This window comes from Lepeophtheirus salmonis, chromosome 4 (assembly GCF_016086655.4).
Source record: "Lepeophtheirus salmonis chromosome 4, UVic_Lsal_1.4, whole genome shotgun sequence".
In the NCBI taxonomy this organism is placed as follows: Eukaryota; Metazoa; Arthropoda; class Copepoda; order Siphonostomatoida; family Caligidae; genus Lepeophtheirus; species Lepeophtheirus salmonis.
In genome coordinates this window covers 4,780,929-4,802,499 of record NC_052134.2, presented here as the reverse complement: position 1 = coordinate 4,802,499, position 21,571 = coordinate 4,780,929, and the positions used below count along the sequence as shown (strand labels likewise).

Here is a 21,571-nt window from a genome sequence, read left to right as displayed (position 1 = left end):
ACACACATTTTTTTTCATGTATTTGAAACAGAACAGAAGGGGTGTTGCACCTGGGTGGCCTCCTGAAGGGAAACATCGTTCTTAAAACATGGCAAACGGGCTCTTCCATACGGGGGATCCCTTTTTGTGTGGAGGTAAAAGGCAATGCCTCTTATGGGGGGGGGGTAACTAACTACTGGGTCTAAGACAAATAGCAGAGTTAACTAGTTCTACACTTGCTTCAAATCGGGGATAATTAAATGAAAAAAGAACCCAGGGCTTATGAATAACTCCAAAGGTTTAAAATAGTCTGGCTGATTTATGTAATCAATGTTCTTTAAAAGAGATACCTTGAACTTCTAAAACAAGAAGTCAAAACTCACATTCAATCATTCGAAAGCAGCTTCGTCTGACTCTCTTCCTTCTCTCTCTCTACCTCTTCCCCTCCTTGTACTGTCTATATGCATACAATGAATCCAGAGCATTTTATTAGTAGAACAATGGGAATAAAAGCTCAGAATAGAAGACAATGTATGTAAATGTGTAAAATAAGGAATCTTTTCCATTGAGTACTACATACATATAACAATTTAGAGATATAATCATCCACAGACCCATTCATATCATCCTCATCATGATGATAAGGATGAGAAAATGAACGAAGGAAGGAACCAAGGAATGGAAATAAAACAACTACATTGTACAATTGCTTTGATTATACAAAAGGACTAACAGAGAAAAAATCTTTTTTTTTTCTCTCTTTCTTTTTCTTCCTATGAAAAAAAAAAGTTATTTTTTCTCGATCAAATTTCTAAAAAGAAAGTTTTCTTATTGTAATCAATAAAATATTATATATATATATATATATAAAATAATGGACAAGGAAATACATATACATAGTATGAAAGACCCATTAGTGCTGTTTGTGTTTTGGGAAGAATGAAGAAACAATAATAGAAGAGGTAAGCCGAGTGAGGCCATTACCAGAGATGCATGACATATGACGCTATTCAAGGATAAAGTAACCTGAAAATGAACTTGGTAATCCTGACAATTTGAAAAATGTTGGGAGAAGAACAGCATAGCCGTCATGAAGTTTTATTAAATCAGCTGCAGGCAACCCTGTGAGAGGAAGCAAGTAAACACGAAGACCTCTTCATACAGGGAGCGGGGATCAAATTGTTGCCTACTTTAAACCTTTATAACTTAAATACGACATTATCAAATAAAAACCAGTTACCCAATAGGAAAGCTATCCTTATCAGCTGACGATACGTAGTTCAGTTAGCATCATGCCGTCATCATATGAGGAGATAAAGAACTATAAGTGGAACGAAGAGCTTTCGAGGTACGCCGTAGTCATGGGATTGGTTAATAATGGATGTGAAATCTCCAATTCAACGATTGCTTCAACCTTAGGAGTGAATTTACGGACTGTTCAGCGTATTCGTAAGAAGCTAGAGGACACCTGGGATGTTGATGCCACCATAAAGAGGGCACCCAAGGAGGAGGGCGCCGACAGGAAGGTTAGGGACACCGACTTTGTCGACAAAGTGAAAAAAAATGGTTGAGGATGACCCTACTTGGTCCATGAAGGCCGGAAACAGGCCCTGGATGCGGCAACAGGACTCAGCACCCTGCCATGTGTCCAAAATCTCCATGCAGTGGTTAACAAAGAACTGTTATGACGTCGTAATTAAGGATTTGTGGCCTCCTAACTCTTCCAACCTTAATCCTTTGGACTATTTTATCTAGGGCTATGTCGAGAGACATACCAACAGACATCCCCATAGCACCAAGGCCACCTGATGGACTCCATCAAGGAGGTATTCGGTAACATGGACAATAAGATGGTGAGAAGAGCCTGCGGTCGGTTCAGAGGCCGTTTTTGATGCCAACGGTGATTATATCGAATGAATGGCTACTCTATACCTATATGCTCGTCATAGTTTTGATTTTCAATAAAAAAGTGAAAAAATGTATATTTTGTGTTGTTTTTTGTAGGAAAATATTTTGGCGACAATTTGATCCCCGCTCCCTTTATATTGGAAGGACAAGAAATATTCAAGTATTAATTAATAATTACGACAACATCTTTGGAAAATAAAAAAATACACACTTGAGATTATCAACATGAAAAAGTTAAAAAACGTGTCTTATTAAGCCTGCAAAGATTTACAATTACTGTAAAATCTATGGACTTGTACAAGTTGTATATCTAATATTAAAGCTAATATATTTGTATCATCGTACTCTTAAAAATGCGCGAGTTTTACTTCTTATAGTTGTAAATCCGACGGTTTTTTTTGTCGTTGATCAACTGAGCAGTGTTTTTTGAGCTGCTATTATTATTTTTTAATTATTGAGGGGATAACATCTAAGTATAAAGTAACAGCGAGAATATAAGTATGTAATGAAATATAAATTGCCCACCCCTAGAACAAGTTTCAAATTCCGTCTATGAGTACATTTGCCCATGAATGCCAATGTATAATACTGAGGATTTGTTGGAGAGTTTTAAATTCATGTGTAAGTCCTTGTTGGACTCAGGTTTGAGTTGATCGATATCAGAGTAATTATCATGACAGCTTAGATTCTCTACTTTCAAACCGTCTTAAAATGGTCAGAGCTACAATGCTAATTTTGGATTGCTATATTTTTTCACACCAAAATAGCTTATATTGGAGCAATTTCTTGCTAGATATCATGAAGTGGGACTTATTTTCATTTCCTACGTCACATGGTTGCTTGCAGCTATTTTAATGAAACGCCATGACAGCTAAGGATACATTTCGTTTTCTTATTTTTTTACATACTGCAAATTCTTAGGATTTACAGCCATCACAATTCTTTAAATAGTGCTCTCTGTCAGCAAATAAGTAGTCTCTCAGAGTTACCATATTTTATATCTACATATACAAATTGGGAGTTGTGTTTATTTCCTTTACGTTCATGGCTCCTTGGAGCGAATCTAGTAAAACGTCATAACAGCTAAGCTGTTCTCTTCCTAATTATGCTTCAAACTGACATGATTACCATCTTTGGTTACTTTTATTTTTATATACCGAAAGGGTGTATGATTTACAACTCAAGCCAGTACGTATGCAATTTCAATCATCGATCATAGAAGCAAAAGAAGATAAAAAAACACATTTTGGTTACGGAAGTCACATCCATCTTTTGAAGATTCTATTATTATTATTATTCGTTATCAATATGATGATAAAAAAACAACCATTTTTTATGGCATTGATTGGTTATAGAGCGTATAATGTGGTTATAACTCATTTCAGGGTAATGAGTTATGTATCAAATCAGGGAAAGAGAGATCTAACTCTACATACGATGTAGAAGACGAAGTATGAGAAGGGGGGAGAAAAATATACAATTATCCACATAGAAAGAAAAAGATGAAGTTGATCTTCTGGAAAGAAATGATCAATCAAAAGCCTTCTTCCCAAAAAAAACAAAACAAAGTGAATGAAAGATAATTCAAAGAAGACCAAAAAAAAAATATAAATAAATATATGTAGACCATAAATGAATTCGTTATTTGAGGACCAAGTTACGAGTAGTTTATTTAAGAACACAAAACATTACAAATCCATCCGCTAATGCATTCCATTTTAACCACCCCCAACTCCACTTATTTTCTTCCTCTGAAAGATATAAAAAAACCATATAATCATTGCCATTTACTCACATTAGGGTGGATGGTTTTTCCTCTTTTTCGAATTTCGAAAAGTTGGCATGTGGTTAAAAATGACCTATGTCAAACTTCATTATCCCACAATGACATCTTTATGTAGCATATATATATATATTAAAGTTTGAAGAAAGGTCAAAATTCGTAATTTAGTCAATAAAGATAAAAATATACAACTTGTTTATTATTTTGCATAAAAAAATTGTTAAACATTTTGGAAACCTATAAACTATGGTAAAAAAGTTATTTTCTAAAATGATAAAATGATCCTTTCCTTCTAAAATTGTTAAAAAAATAAGGGAAAATTTTTCATTATACTGTTTCCCCTTTTTGCTCCATAGGAGGATTTTAAAAAGAAAAACATAATTTATAATTTTATTAGGTTAGAATAATGCCTACCAAAATGATTTTAAGTAAAATAAAGATAAATACTTTAATCTTTATTGTCTAAATAAATAATTTTGGCCCTTTTTTCAAACTTTGACAAATATGTGCGAACCAAAAGTAGGATAAGTCGTTTTTTTTTACCGCATGACAACTTTTCCTGACTAGCGGTAATCAAATATCGAAAAAACTTGAAAAACAAGGCGCCCTAATAGATAATTATGTTTATGAAAACCCATCCTTACCCTCTTCTCTGCCTCCCCCTTAAACCCATTTATAAACCGTGGGGAACCCAGTCCCAAAAGGAGAAACATTACAACTCCAAACCATCCTGTTATCGTATCAAAAATGCAACCCCACTCTAAACCAAATCCCAATATATTCTTCCTTCCGTAAGTATACTTTAAGAACCAAATAGAGTTGAGGCCAAGAAATCCCAACGAGAGAAGGCTTAGCCCAAAGGTTTGTGCCTTGATTTGTGGCACTACTTTTGTGCTTTTGGTTTGTGGAGTGCTCAAATTCAGTAGAGAAATGATGTTGAGTATAATGGATGTTCCGATCAGAGCATAGAAGGCGTAAAAGAACCATGACTTTGTTTTGTTGTTGTAGGAGATGAAACAAAGAGGATCAGAGCCGAGTTCTGAGTTATACAGAACAAAGGCTAGACCTACTGGGATGAGGGACACTCCGTAGCCAAAGGGGACGTAGATGATGAATCGTTTATTGATAATTCCGGATGTTATGGCCTTGAATGTTGCATGTGATTCATTAAGGAACCATAGGAGTGTACACGTGTAGAAGTAGATGAGGAGTAGTCCGATGACAATGTTTGAATTGATGGACTCATTGATGGCGGGTAATTCTGATAATACCATACAAATCATGGATAAGAGCCAAGCAAAGGAGGTCTGTGCTCGCAGTAAATGAAACATGTCCCAAACATATCTAGGTTCATACAGAAAAAAGAAAATGAATTCAACAAACCTCCACATACATATTAGTGATGAACGAGTTGACTTTTATCTCGTCGGACCCACAGATTATCTGCAGTTCGGACTTTATATTTTGAACCAGCAGTTTCAACAAAAAAATGTTCTTTTATTGTTAATTTTATAAAATCATATTTTTGTCATAAGTAAACATGTTTTAAAACGACAATAACAGGTGATTTTTTCATTTTTCTTTGAATATTTTTTGTTTTAAGGAATTTTTAAAATCATATTGGATAATTAATTTTGACAAAAAGATGTAAAATTTTATTAACAATAATTATTATAATTATGTATTATGGGTTCATAAGATAATTAGTTATTGGATATTTTGTAAAGGTCTCAAAAATACTTGTATTTAATTAATAAATCCAGGTCTAATTACTTTATTTAGAATTCTTGAATGACACTAAATTTTATGGCATAAATTTCAGCTCTCTGGCATCAATGTCTATGGATTTACTAGCGTTCAAAGTTTTTTGAACTCTTTTAAATTATGAAAAGGAATTGAAAAAATCGTTTTTTAAATGTAAGAAATTGAAGCAATTAACTGATTTTAATAAATTGCACCAATAAAAACTCGGGAGAAAATATTTTGTCAAACTATTATGGCAATATTTTTATTTTTGACGGCATGACAACGACTGGCTTTATTTCCATAAAAAAACAAAAAAAACTTTTGAATGTCATGTGTAGAATGAATCCACGCCAACTTTGTAGTTACTTCTACATTCTGATTGCCACACATTCTAAAAAAGGAAATTATGATGTCACACCCCGTACTACTCAAATTAAAAAGTTACGGGTAGGATTGTGTCAGGTTACTAAATTCAAAAGACGCAGCAACTATGAGCTCTTAAAAGAAAGCTAACCCGCGCATATGTAATCACTTACTTTGAGACGAAACAAATAGCAATAAATACTCCAAGACTAAACAAGCTTAGGGTAAGTCCAATGTATTTCACTATATTGTAACTCATGGAACAGGAACTAGATCCTGGGATTTCCTCTGTTAATTCCGCAATCACGGCCATTATTCCCCATTCCTTACATTCACACACGGTCATGTCGGATTGACTCGTCACTGCTTCACACTTCCGTGGGTCCCATGCTCCATTTTCATCAAAGTCCTCGTTCCAGAGTACACAGGTTCGTCGCTCAATTCCTGTTGGACGGAAATTTGAGAAAATGTTGTTTTTATTATACTTGTAGTCATCTGGATTAATTTCTCTCTTTCGTCTTAGCTTTCGAGACCAAAATGGAAATACTTTAATGGCTTGCTTGTGATAAAATGTTGCTCGTAGAGGATTCCATTGCATATAATTTGGAGATATTTCACATTTCTCCAAGAGAGCTGGATTTGGGAGAGATGGATCCAAATTGATTTGAAACTTGGCAATGAATACTTTACTATCAAGGAACCATTTTTTTGCTTTTGATGTAACTATCATCAACGACATATATGTGTGGGCATAGAAAAAAGTTTTCAATGAATGTTACTTACAAGGGATTCCTTCTTTTAGGAGTAATTTGACGGTACTCATTGTGAACACTCATTATGATCGAAATTGGCAAATTCTGGCATTCTTTTTTTATCGTTAAACATCCCTGTAGGCACGGAAAACTCATCCCTGGGCTCTCCAAATTTCTCATAATTCGTCTCCCATTCATAGCTTTTATAATTGGGGTAGGTTAAACGAACTTGTGAGGACAATTTATCTGCTGCTAATTTGTAAGCAGAAAAAACAAAGTCCTGTCCTGAAGTACTAATATTGAAGATCCTGGTCCTTGGATCAAAGTATGTGGATCTTTCATATGAAGTTGTGTCAATAATACTCATATATTCTAGGTAGGAACATTAAAAAAAAAGGTTTACTATGAATTCATTATCAACAAGCAGGGTCGGTTTTAGTTAGAATTGCTCTGTGACAAGAGACTAGGCTCTAAATAAAAAAATCTTGTTGTTTACTTAGCGACAGAAAATGGCGCCGTCTTACGACAAAATAATAAAGTCCCGGAATAATAATATTATTTAATATGAAACATAAGCGTGTGTTACAAACATAGAGAGCCCTATGAAAAATTTTCTCAGCATTTTTTTAAACAATTAGTTTAACTAACAAACTACAGACTCTCACGCCATTTAAAAAAAGATCAAACGTATTCTAAAACCGACATTTTCTACAATAGTAAAAAGAATACCTAAGATATATTCATGAAGATGTCTAAAAATCAAGGGTGGCCCTTCATGCCTGGGATTTGACTCGAATACAGCTTTCCATTTGGCTACATTTTCCTCATCAGCTCCAGAAAGGATCTTGAATATAATGGCGACGAGTGAAAAGCGCATTTCAACGTTCTTAGGAAGCTCAAAATGCAATTTGTTGGAAGGTCCTTTAACCATGGACAAAAGTGCATCCTGAAGAGATAATTGCGCGGCCGCCAACTCTTCCCTTGATTTTGTCAACAAGGGGGATAATGGTGGCGAATTTTTTGCATTTATTGAACTCGAATTTTGAGATTTATTTGAGGAGGGGATTTTCATCGTAGAAGTTGTAGTAGTTGTGGTCGTTGAAGGAGGCATCGTAGTTGTTCTGGTAGGAAAAAGAGAGGCTTCAGTAGGAGAGGGTATAAGCATGGCCTCCAAAACCGAGGCTGCCAGAGATGCATCATATGGATTTTCCAAATCAATGTTTTTCAACATTGCTTTAAACTGTTTTGGATTGATGTTTCTATAGGAGTCAGCTAGTGTTCAATATTTAAATCAAAGGTTAACTATCTACAATTTACATATTAATTTTTATAAATAAGTTTAAACTCACAGTATCCCCCATAAAAAAGAGGAACTAAGTCATGACTTGAATTCTTCTTGAGACTTTTGCCCCAAATTGTGACTTCATCAATGATGCCATTGAAAAAATGTTCAAATTTTTGATCGTCATAGTTCCATGAACACCCAACCATAAGAACAGGAGCTGAACAATCATTATCAATTTTTGCAAGAATGGGTGAAAATGTGGAACGCCCACTATCAGTAGATATTGGATGAACCAATCTACCCACCAAATTCAAATTGATAAAAACTTCAAGTCCGCCAACATCTCCAGAGTTCCTACTTGTTTTTTCCCATCGTACACCAATATTTGTCCATGAATCATTATAAACTTGTCCAGCGATCCTCAAGGACCAAACATTAACTCCAGTACTTACAACCACTTCAAGATCATATCCCTGAACAAACTTAAAATGACCAAGAATTATATTCAAAAGTAGAATGCAAACCTGTCTAAAAATCCCAAATCCCGGATGTGATACTTCTGTAAAGACATTATAGGAAACTCCAGTACTGATCAGAGTTCTTATTGGGCTACTCTTTGAGTTCTTTGCAAGAACACCCAAAGGGAAAATTAGCTTCTCCCAAACGGCAATGGATAATCCTTTTGGACAATCCTTGGGGTTGGTTACACATGGAAGAAGCTTTTCATTCATTGTCCATTCATCATCGATCAGACACTATATATACAATCATGATTATTTGAGTCTAATTAGAAATATGTTGAAATTTCGAGCTGATATCTATAAAAGTGATAATACTGTAAGTCCAAGTCGAGTCTCAATCCTTTACTCACTAGTTCTAATCAAGCCTCAGACCCAGAATATTTTCATCGAGTCCAGATCAAGCCCTCATAAAATATAAGATACTTTAAAGAGTACCTTGTATCCAGTGTAAAATTGAAATGACTTTAGAGTCTAAGTCGATTTGCAAGTCATATTTTTCGGGTACAAGTCAAGTATCGAGTCGTAAGTATCAAAATATAGACTCCAGTCAAGTCGAGTCCATGTCCTTACGTCAGATATCTACACAAAGGACTTTTATATACAATCATTAGTCCCAACAAATTGTCTATGTACAAATCCTTTAAATATTTGCATATGGCTCTTTGAAAATGACTTATTTATGCACATAAAATGGAATTTCAATCTATTTAAAAATAGATCTGTTTATAAAAATGATTAATTATGAACTTACAGACTCGAGAGGCAGGGAAATAGCAGTTCCAAAGCCAAATGCACCTTGCTGAACACCACCATTTTGCGGATCCCAAGAACCAACCACATTTGTTTTGTTTTCATGAATGCTGCCCCAGTAATAGTCGGATGTTTTTGAGTACTGAGAGTCTTCAGGAGGGATCACAATGAGATGATGATCATCTTTGTTGTTCGGCTCTGTGAAGAGAGGATAAAAGAGGGATTAAAGTTAATAAGTCTCGTATAATAGGTAAATATAAGTAGGTATGTCAAAGAGTACAAAAGTTTATAAATGATAGTTTCGAAATATGAAATATGTATTTGTTTGGGTGGACTCCTGAAATGAAATGCCTTAAATATTAGTCTACTCAAATATAAAGGAAACTACTAACACAATAAAAAAAACGCACAAACATGAAAAGCTTGGAAACGTAGTCGTCATCACAAGGCTTGTACCTACGAGGAGATACTTTTGTTTGTATAAATAAACAAATATAAAATTGCCAGGTTTTTTTAATCAATGCAAACAATAACAAAATAAATCTATCTAAGGGTTTGTTCTATCTACATAGCTACACAAATACTTATTTGTGTACATGACGTCAAGTTAAACGATTTTTAATGAGGGGTTTGATATAAACTATCTGCATTTTTTGAGAAAATTCCTCTGCAAATACATATAAACAAAGTTTCTGAAGAAGTGTAATTCGATTTGCTACTACTATTTTCTAAGGTATGTTGAATATAGAAACCCCAGCTCCAATGCAGCTTACCCCTACCCACCAATGCCAAATCCATTAACATGAAGTGGTTGAGCAATGTATGGTCCAGTGTGGGGTTCTGTACATAAATCTTAGGATGGTCTGAAAACTTTAAGATTTTTGTTGGTCCGAACTAATTCGTTCCAACAGGAAAAGTTCCTTCTTAACCCATATCATGGCACGGCATTACCTCGTCAGCAAAAAAATATATATTGTATTTTGTTGTCAACCGTCTAGGCTTTTCTTCTTTTCCACGAATAAGTTTTCCGAACCTTGATTGGTTGAATAAGAATTAGCTCTTGTGAAACTTTGTATACTTTTCACCAATTATTAATCAATTTTTTTTTTAAATTGGGAAGAATTGACCTAGAATTAGTTAACTACCAACTGATTTTGAACCTTTCCCTCCGTTTCTTCTTGTATGAAAGGTTGTGTTATATAATAAAGGCCACAAAGTGACAGATAAATGCGGTTTAGATCGTACAATGGAAAAAATCTGTCTAGTTTCGTACCAAATAAGTCAGTCTTGCTTAAAAATCGGTTGAGACGGATTTGTAATACAAATAAGTTGTTTATGACGTCATATGTGTTTTCAAATTGTGAACACGGTAAATCATACGATGTTTAAAGAGAGATACCTCGGAGATATTTTCTTCCCGTGGTCCCCCTAGAATACAAAACTCCGAATTGGAGCATCTACTGAGATAAGGGATCAAGTTATAAGTCTATTCTTTGATTCCATTTATCATTCTTTGGTTCTAACTCTTGGGAAACACAGAGATCTACTTTATCCAATCCTTATGAATTAAGAATTCTAATAGGGGTCAGTAATTGTCCAATTAAAAACATATCTAAATTTCAAATTGCTATATATTTTAGTTTATGGTAATGATTTCATATTGAAATAAATGGGAAAATAGATTCTAAATTATTCTGAATGTTATATTTATCCATGCAAATATAGTGTACTTTTGAGATATTCAAGGTTATTCAAATATTTAGGATCCATGTAAGATCTTTGTTCTAAACAATAAAAATATAAATAACCAAAAAAAAAAAAAAAAAAAAAAGATTCAGTCTCTCGTAATATTTGAGAATGAAAAAAATTGGTAGATAATGCGATACCGAAAAATATTTGTCGACAGTTTGAAACCGCGGTCTGGTCTGAAAAATCGGTCAAGAAAAAATAACATGAGACCAACCCACTAAAAAATATTGGTGCTCACCCAAACCTCAACACTACTATGTAAATCTATTTGTAGTTGTTTCAAAATTCGGTGAAAGATTTTTTTTCCTAGACCAATATTCTGTTCAAAACTGGTGTCTCAGATTGTAAAACAAAATTTTATCACTTTCTAACAATGGACTCCTATTTCATGGGTCTCAGACTGGTGATCAAAAATTGTCAATGGCACTACAGAACGAGAAAAATGAGACTTTGAATAACAAATTTAACACTTTTTGAAAAAATTGGTCCTTTAAAGTTGATCAGCAAATTTAGTATTTGAAATGTAATTTCTGAATTTTTTCCCGAAGCATTTTTTTTTTTGTTAAATACGATGCATTTTTCAATTTTTTTTCCAAAAATTATAATTTTTCAAATATAGTTTTTGTGAACAGCTGTAGAGTTTTGCACTTTTATTCAAAAGAATTCAATTGTTGGTCAATAGTTATGTAGTTTTAAAACTTTTTTCAAAAAAAAAAAATATATATTTGAAAAAAAATTTCGGAAATTTTTGACCAAAAAATTTAGGTTTTGTGAACAGTAGTGGATTTTGAACTTCTATTCAAAATAATTCAATTTTTGTGAATAGTTATATAATTTTTAAATTTTGTTCAAAAATAAAAATATTTGAAATTTTTTTGACAAAAAACTTAATATTTGAAATTTTTGACCAAAAATTTAGTATTTTGTGAACAGCCCTGAGTTTTTTTAACTTTTTGAATTTAAACGAATTCAATTTTTGGTGAATAACTATGAGTTTTGAAATTTTTGACCAAAAAATTTAGTTTTTTGTGAACAGCAGTGGTTTTTTGAACTTTTATTGAAAATAATTCAATTTGTTGTGAAAAATTTTTGTATTTTTAAATTTTGTTCAAAAAAAAAAAATATTTGAAATTTTTGACCAAAAATTTAGTTTTTTGAACTTGTATTAAAAAAAAATATTCAGCTTTTGTGTGTATAACTATGAATTTTTAAATTTTTTTTACAAAAAATAATATTTGAAAATTTTTTTGGAAATATTTTGTGAATATCTATAGATTTTGAAATTAAATATAACAATAAACTATATGCTTGTAGATATTTAGATATGAAATGTTTGATTTATGTTGAATTAAATTCAATTCACTTAGATCTTAGAGAGACAGAGAGTAAAATGAATCATATATTACACAGAAAGGGAAAAAAAGTCTTGAAGAAAAAGATCTTGTTCTCAATTTTCTATCTCTGAATAAATGATATTAGATATTCTGTCTTCATATTATTATTAATACTTGAGAGAGAGGTGTGTGTGTTTGAAGAGAGGGGGAATACATACTAGATAGAATGAAGGCAATAAAACTGTAGAAGATATTATGTATGTATGTATGTATTCAACTGAGCATTTATTGTTACAACAAGCAAGGAAGACATCAAGTGAGTGAGAAAAATTTCCTCTGACAAGGAAATTTTGTATGTACATATATTTTTGTATTTCGTTTATTATCATCTTTTTATAAACGTATAATATTAGAGACTTGTACTCTCTACTTGAAGGAAACAGACATATATTATATTAAAGTAAAGAAAGAAACATTCACAAATACGTTTTTAATACTTATGTAGTGTTACATGTACTATCAGGGGATGCGCAGGATTATATTTGGCTTGGATTTTGGATTTTTTTCGGATATAAGTTTCCAAAATCCTTTTTTTTGTGATTTAAAAAAAAAAATCCATAGCTTTTCAGAGAAAATTAAATGTTTTGGAAAAATATTTCAAAAATTAAATTTTAAACGTTTAATTTTTTGAAAAAAAAATTCAAATAATAAATTTTTGGAGAAAAATTCAATTTTTAAATATTCAATTTGTTTGAAAAAAAATTCAAAAATTCATAGTATTTTAGAGAAAATTAAATATTTTGGAAAAAAATTCAAAAATCCATAATGGTTCACAAAAAAAGTAATTTTTTCGAAAACATTTCAAAAATTCGATTTCACATATTAAATTTTTATGAAAAAATTTCAAAAATAAAAAGCTATTTAGAAAAAATTAAAATTTTTAGAATTTTTTTTTCAAATATCCATAGCATTTTAGAAAAAATTAAATTTTTTGGAAAAATATTTTAAAAATCCATTGCATGTCAGAGACAATTAAATTTTTGGGAAAAAATTACAAAATTTCAATTTCAAATATTCAATTTCAAGAAATTTTTTGGAAAACATTTTCAAATATTAAATTCTGGAAATAAAATTTAATAAATCAAAGGCTATTTAGAGAAAATTCAATTATTTAGAAAAAAAATTCAATTTCAAATATTTAATTTTTTGAAAAAAAAATTTCAAAAATCCATAGCATTTCTGAAAAGTTCAACTTTTTGAAAAAAAATCAAAAATTCTATTTAAAATATTTTTTGTGGAAAAAAATTTCAAATATTTTTTTCAACAAAATAATTTCAAATACTAACTATTTTTCAAAAAAATATTCGAAAATCATTAGCTATCCTTAGAAAATAAATTTGTTTGGCTAACTACTAACTTATTTTTCGCCTTTTTTCCAACTGTTTTTATATAATAGGTTACGTGATACAATAAAGTTATCACGTAACTTTCCATAGCTATTAGTGATTAAGTAGAATCAAGAGGTAAGAAATTTACCATAGTTTTCAGTCAGCTGTCAATGGTCAAGTAAATACATAACTATACTCTGTCTATAATATAGAGAGATAAAGGACGAAATTCGTATTTTAAAAGTGAATGATCCAATAAATTCAATTTTGTTTGCACCATATTTTAGCAAAAATATATTTAATAAAACATTATTAATAATTGAAATATTTTTGTAAATTATAATTTATACTTTTCACACTACGAGAAATGTTTTTTATTCCAAACAATGGGTGAGAAATGCAACCTTAGGCAGTCTAAAAATAATTTGTCTATGGTTTATGGAATTAATTTTTAATAAAAATATACGCAAAAAGCTCCATAACTTCACCATTATTTTACAGACATGCCCTTCCAGCCACTATATTCTCCTTCTCTTCCTCATACTACTCAAGCTATACACCAAATGGGGAAACCAGGGTCACTTGCCCATTTTTTGTAAAAAAATAATTGTATATGAGAATAGTTTTTGTCTCCTAGAGGGTGCAACGGATATCAATAATTGACACTAAAACTAACAGATAGTCTACATGAATTAATTTAATTAACAACGTGAATTCTGTGAAGGGCAGCAAAAATTGCATACGTCAAGACGAGAAATGATAAATGACATTATTTGAATATATATATATATATATATTTCAAAAAGAAATTGAATAGTGGCTTCGATACTAGATCGATTGAGCCATTGTATCGAGGCAGTCTTTTATCCAGAACTATATCCAAGGATGGATAAGAATCGTACTATGATTTTTCTTTGGAGTTTGATTGGATTGAGATCACATTTTTAGACTTTTTATGTAAAATAAATTGTATTTAACATTTATATAGTTATTTGATCCCTCAGTTGTCACATTATCTGGTGGACACATTCAATAATTAGTCATTGTTAAGCACAAGAATGAAGAATGTGCTCACAATTCAGGGAGTTAAACATTGAAGAAATATATTATTGATATTTCATTTGGGGAGCAGAAGGATAGTTTTGGAAAGGAGTAGATACCAAGTACCATCCCTTAGTTACGCTTCTGGATTGATATGTTAATGTTGTAACAGGTTCGACTCTATGTATTGATTATTCAATTCCATCCATCCATGTTTTTGAAGGCGTGACTAAGGACTAATGAAGCAAGATTAACATCCAAATACTTTCCAATTGAATGTACTTATCATCAAAAACACCATTTTATCAATATGGCTACTTAAGTACAATTGGCGCGCCTTCAAAGGATTAATAATAATTATGTGTGGATATAAATTGATGAATATTTGTCGAAGAGTAAAAATAAAATACACTCTAAATTTTCAAAAAAAAAAAAAATTCAAGTTATGTTAGCGGCCATATAAGTAGAGGCTGGGGATTTTAAATGCATAACAAATTTAGGAATCAATATCTTTGTAACCCTAAAATCTATGTTTGTAAAAGTGTGCTCATCAAATTCAGATGACAAAATTATGTGAGAAAAAATACGAAATCTTTAAGATGTCCTCCGTATAAGAACGCTATGCTTCCATTATTGTGTACCTCCGGGCCATAGATAATAATGCTAAAGATCTTAAATTAATGTTAACAGATTCCAGATTGGCCATCATTTTAAAAAGCTTTATGTTTTGGGGAAAGGAAATGTGGCCTCCTCGCAACACGGATCAGAGCCCCCTTGGAATGCTATGCGGAGAGAGAGACCAATATTCGTACACCTAACACTGTTGACTCTTTGTTGTCTTCCATTCACGAGGCAGTGTCAAACATGGACAATGAGTGCCTTATCAAGGCTTGTGCCTGGTTTAGGGCCATGTTAGAGGCTGTGGTTGAAACTGGAGGTGGCTATTTTGAGAATGTACTTCACTATGGACCCAGTCATTTAGGAGTAAAAGATTTGTGAATGGCTGAATTAAGTTTGCGAAATAAATTTTAATATAGATTATCCTTAAATTTTTCGGATTGAAAATCCCCACCCTGTTATCTGTATGTATACTGTATATATAAGGAAAATGAGCCTTTCTTTTGACGGTTTAAGCATGATGATCTTTGAATTTATCATATGTGTTAGATCTTATTTATGTATATCCAATATGGACACAGGTTCAACATGTTATATGATTTATCCCTCCTTTATATCTCTGCCATGAAACTGTCATTTCCGTGACTCAACCTTCCTGTAAACATTTGTCGACTTTTTATTTTTTTTCTCATTCCCATCCCTTGTAAAAAAAAAAGAAGAAGAAAAAGACACACAAATGTCGATAGACATATGTTTATTTGTCTATACATTAGGGTAATGACTATTTCCATTCTTTGGGGGTTGAACAAATGAAACCACTTTATACAATCGAAGATTCTTTTTTGAATATTAATGGCCTTTTGTAATTGAAAAAAAAGAAGCCCTCTTCCACTCTGATAAAAATACTAAAAATTGTCATTGATTTTCCTTTAATTGTTGATCGATAATTGAAACTTAAAAAGACTAAAACCTTCAACTCAAAAGGGATTATTATCTATATTAATAAAGCAAAGCTTATCTCTATGTACGTTTGAAAAAAGGTATTTTTGATCCAAGAAGTATCAACATAGTCGTCAAAATGATAACTAGCAGGGTTCTTGGATGTAGCTTCGAGCATGTAATGAGGTTGCACTGTATATCATGGCCCTTGATGTATTTCGCATACACATATTTGATATAGGAAATAACAATGTATATTCATTAAATCTTGTAAGCGTTTTGAATGTAGCATCGAGCATGTATAAATATAGGGTGCATAGTATATTGTGCTCAAATTTGAATTTAAGCATTTACGCAATTTTGAATGTAAAAACCGATGAATAGAGGTAAATTTAAAAATGAATCAAATCTGAATGAATTTAATGATACATTTTGAAATTTTGAATTATGCAAATGAAAATATACAAAGGTTATTGAGAAGGTCCCCCAGGGCCTTGATAACCTTGGGCTAACGTTTTGCTACCGCTTTAAAACTTCTTTCAGCTTTACATGGAAGAGGCAGGAGAGGAGGTTGTTGAAGAAGGGGCTCAATTGATTTGGTTACAAGAATGTAAACATTCCTTTTTAGAAAGAAATTGCTCTTTCAATGCGATATGAGCAGACACTCTATTCCATTGCTTTCTGCTCATTGACAGAGCCATTTCAGAGCTCAGCATTTGAGTGTCGGATTCTACAGGCCTAGCACTCTACTTACCACGAGATAATATAATCCAGGATATTCAGATCTGATGATTGGGGAGTCCAAGAGTTCTTGTCCAAAAACTTATAATTGTATCCCAACAATTCCTGGACAATTTTAACCGTGTGGGCGGGGTCCATCCTATTGAAAGACAAATCCAGACCCCCGCAGTTCTTCCTTGCCTTGGGGGTAACTTTGTCCTGCAAAATCCCATTTAGGAGAGAATGGGTTAGGCTCTGACTCGGTACTCGATCGGAAACCAGACAGTGGACATGCACTTGTCATTTGAAACAGTGACTTCAAGCATCAGCACGCTGTCTGGATGCTTTGTATTGGTTTGCATCTTTGTCTGGTCTATTATGTCCTTTTGTCAAGATAGCAAGTGGTCTTTTACTGAAGCAACAATGAATGTCTTCTTTAAGGAACAAATGTTAACAATTTGCAAGCTACAATAGTGCTTGAGCTAATTGATGAGGAATTTGCATGATCATGGCGCTTTTTTACCATCTCCATTCCTCCTCTTTCAATGCTTTGACAACAACTTCAGTAGTTAATTTTCTTGAACGACCATCCATGGGGATTCTTCGAGAACCTCACCATAATCCAGGGGCTTGGTGACATGGTTGACGACTGTATTTGAGCCATATTTGGCTGCAATAACTGATTTTGGGGACATTGCAGCGGCAGACAAGGTAGCAATCTTTTGCCTTTGTAGTTCTTGCAACACGATCATAAGTTCTAATATTTTATTTAACATAAAAAAGTTAAGGAGACTCTTTGTAAAAGGGCAAAAAAAAAAAAAAAATCATACTGTTATGGTATATGCAGAGCTATTAAATTCAGGTTAAAGTCGTCTCAAAACCTGAGCAATTAAGAGAAAATTTAAAAAAAAAATCTTTGTAATGATGTTAAATACAGCTTCACTCTTTAAACTAGTGTTTATATTATTTGTGATTAAAAATGAAGGGACCATTTGGAAATGCCACTCTGTACATACGTCAGATCCATTCTCCTTCCAAAGATATGATCAGTACGTATGTATTTACGTCCATCAAATCATTTGTAGAGAGACTCTATATTTGTGTACAATATTTAGAGTACATATGTATTCTACATCCTCCGTTCCCATGATGACTCCTGGGACATAAATAAAATTTGACAGTTATATAAACATACAAATACTCATAATATATTGACAATATGTTCGATAATATCCTAATTGGAGTTGAAGGAATGAAAGAGTTGTTCGAATCCTCCACCTTGTAGATACTAGATATTTATGTAATATTATTCTATATATAATGTTGTTCATGTATATATAGTACTTTCTATCCCTATTGAGAAGGGGGTTCTCTCTAATTTAATTTCAGTTTTATCCATGAATATATCGGTTGGGAAGAAGGGGTTGCTATAAGGAATATAAATAAGAGAGTTAAAAAGTTTTGACATTTTTCTTATTTTTTAAAAAATTACATATAAATCCTCGTCACCTTTTTAAAGATTAAAGGAAAAAGAGGAAGGGGGATTCTACACCATTCCCCTTCCCCCATGGATTCCATATACTATAAGGGATCACTAATTTTTTTATTCCCTTCATAGCATGTATGTATGTAGCTTCATTCAGAGAAGATCTACTTACTTATATTTATCGCTGGGGTTGTAGATTGTAAGCGTTTTGGGCATGTATAAAAAGAAAAGGAACAGAAAACCAACACGGTAACATTTACAATATATATAATGTTTAGAGGAGAGCTGCTAAGCTGTCATGCTGTTTCGTGAGATTAGCTACGAGCAGCTATGAAATGAAGGATTAACTCAAATCCCACTTTGTATCTGAACCTGATATAGGCTGGAATGACTCCGATGTCCATCTCAATTCTACTCCGAGTGCCACAAAGACGTATATGAGCGACTCCCCGTTATTCATGAGCACATACACCCTCATGGTTATACTTCATACTTGAATGCAGCGTGGGAACCCAAAATTGAAGACAAATTTTGTTTTTATCCCACGTCTCCATGTGTAAAAATGTGGGAGCAACCTAAAAAAGGGGACACGTGTGTGATCCTCTCCACGCCGGTTTCATTGCCAAGAAGGCTGCAGAGACAATTTGTATCTCCATCCGGACTGCCTACAACATGATGCGTGGACAAAACGTTGACCGTCGTTCTGTCAACCAGCAGAACGTCGACCGACAAAACGTCGAATGGACAAACCATCGAATGGACTAAATGTTTAATAGACAAAATATCGACTGACAGAATGTCAACCGTAGAATATAAAATAAAGGCTACTCCAAATGGTGTAGCAAAGTATACCATTCAGACATTTCCCGCCTGAAACATAACACAGCAACACCATTCCTATATAAACTACCAGTAAGGGGCTCTCCTAATCCCCTTTATACATGTTGGGGGTGTTTTCAATCACCACCGTGTCCCAAAATGGGACGAAACCTACCTTGGCTATTTAAGCAACCACAAAGAGCCCTTCACAACCCATATGTACCCCCAAAATGTTTGAGCTGTTATCGGGTACAGCCTGGCCCCATAATATGATGAAACTCAATGCTACTATTTAAATTTACTCTACCTCCACTTAAACCTCGAAAAGATCCCCGAAATTTGAGACTGTTTCGGGTTACAACTCATTTTGGGGCCCTGTGGTACCCGAAATAGCCCCAAATTTCGAAGTATAAAGATGGGAATTTGAGGGTTTCTTACTATTAGTTTATGTAGGGGTGGTGGGGTAAATATCCTGGGCTAGAAATGTCTGGAGGGAAATGTGGTAGAAACTGTTTTTCATATTTTGAAATGTAATCTTTTCCGGTCGACGTTCTATCCGTCGACGTTTTATCTATTCGACGTTTTGTCCATTCGACAAGTTTGTCGGTCGACGTTTTGTCTGTCGACGTTTTAATCTACTACCCTACAAAATCAAGACGTCTATTAAGGATGGAAAATGGAGTTATACAGCCAAGAAGAGCCAAAACTTATGTTACAACAAAATGGCTTATTTCAGGCCGGCCTCCATGTGGCCCTCCTCCAGCCCTGACCTCAAACCCCTAGACTTAACAGTTTAAGGCGGTATTGGAGAAGAATGTCTACTACACTTCTTTTCCAAATTTGTATTCGCTCCGAGCTACCAACATGACAGCGTGGTACACCATGGACACGACATTAGTCGTCAAGAGCTGCCCATCTGTTCCCCGGTATATTAAGACTGCTATGCCATGTGAAGAAGGACAAATATAATAACAAATAAAGTTAGTAAGGGTATATAAAATATATCCAATTTGTTTTGGAGTTGTCTTTTCTTGATTTTTTTTTCGTTTTTACAAAGTCAAGATACTGCAACTTTTGGATCCCCATCTGTATTCTCCCTCAAAAAAGGATAAATAACAATTAAATTTCATACGTTCCAGGTTGCCAAGAACAGCAACAAATATCGCATGCTAAAAAAATGCTCAGGATTTTCCACGCTATTTATTGCCATATTTGTATCATTAGTGTTTACTTTCGGTCTAAAAAATATGACTTAAGGTCGAATGGGAAAAAAATCGGTCTTGGAGAGTGTAGTAACACTAATATTTATGTATATACTTTGGAAAGGCGTCATCTCTTCCCTAGGAATTGATTATTCCCACAACAACTCCAAGACCGAAATTGTTTTTTGTTTTTTTTTTACTTTTTACAAACATACTTACACATCAAATTCTGTTGTGTTTTTTTATTTTATTGAGAGATGTTATCTACGTACATTCTACATAATATATATCAAAATATTCATTTTTATGATGTAAAGAGCTATTTTTGAGTGAGTGAGTGAGCCACCACGTCTTTTTGTACTTTTATGGCTCTTTTATTGTAAGTCTTCTTTTCTTTTTTGGGGGATGTGAATGGAGTCGGGTTATGATTCAATGTTATTTGAGCCGTTTAACTTCATAATGTGTATCCATAAAATGGGACTTTGCGGTTTGTCTTTACACTCTTCCATTCACGTGATGTTTTTTATGAGGGGAATGAGATTTGACGTCATTTGTTCTTTCATGTTGACGTCACTTTGGTGTTTGATTTACATTCATCAATGCCGTTTTTTATCAGGAAGGGAGTGTAAATAATTTTGAAATTAACAAATTTAAACGTTAAGTTTAAATTTGTTAATTTCTGTAGCAAAAAAAAAAAAAAGTTTCGAGTCTAGTTTATTTTCATTTTAAGTCGATTTCTAACTTTTTGTCCCATAGAAAACTGAGTATATCATGAATTTATAAAAAAAATCCCGAACAGGTAATAAAAAGATGACATTTCCGGCTAACAAAAAGGACAATTGTTCATACTAATATAAGTACAGGGGTGTCCATATATAGTTGTTTTTTTTTTTGGTGTGGGGAGGGGGGATTTTTCCAATAAAATCCAAAGTTATTCATAAAAAATTTGAAGAATTAAATTTTTGGGGAAAAAAGTCAAAAATTAAAATGTTTAAAACAAAATTTTTTAAATCCCAAGCTTTTCACAAAAAATTAAATTCTTTGGAAAGAAAACTCAAAAATCCATAGCTATTTTAATTTATTTTAAATACTAGATCGGCAAAAGATTCAAACTCCATGCTACTGTGTTGTGTTCATATATATTTTGATCAATAATGAATATACCTAATTATTGAAAAAAGATTGTTT

The 21,571-nt window shown here is 32.9% G+C and overlaps 1 protein-coding gene across 2 annotated transcripts; it reads right to left on the bottom strand.

Annotated features, from left to right (window-relative positions):
• Positions 1–3,531: 3,531 nt before the first annotated feature.
• Positions 3,532–9,481, bottom strand: LOC121116237 (uncharacterized). 2 transcript variants are annotated; one of them, XR_011779583.1, is made up of 8 exons: positions 9,089–9,479; positions 8,341–8,571; positions 7,881–8,289; positions 7,261–7,803; positions 6,563–6,903; positions 5,953–6,502; positions 4,315–5,014; positions 3,532–3,638 (listed from the first exon to the last, which is right to left on the bottom strand). XR_011779583.1 is itself a non-coding variant. In XM_071887552.1 (8 exons), the coding sequence occupies exons 5-8, from the start codon at positions 6,600–6,602 to the stop codon at positions 3,606–3,608; spliced, it is 1,323 nt and encodes a 440-aa protein (XP_071743653.1). In that variant the 5' UTR covers positions 6,603–6,903; positions 7,261–7,803; positions 7,881–8,289; positions 8,341–8,571; positions 9,089–9,481; the 3' UTR covers positions 3,532–3,605. The 2 variants fall into 2 exon arrangements, 1 of the variants encoding a protein (XP_071743653.1); XM_071887552.1 differs by having other exon boundaries at positions 9,089–9,481.
• Between the last annotated feature and the right edge of the window lie 12,090 nt (positions 9,482–21,571).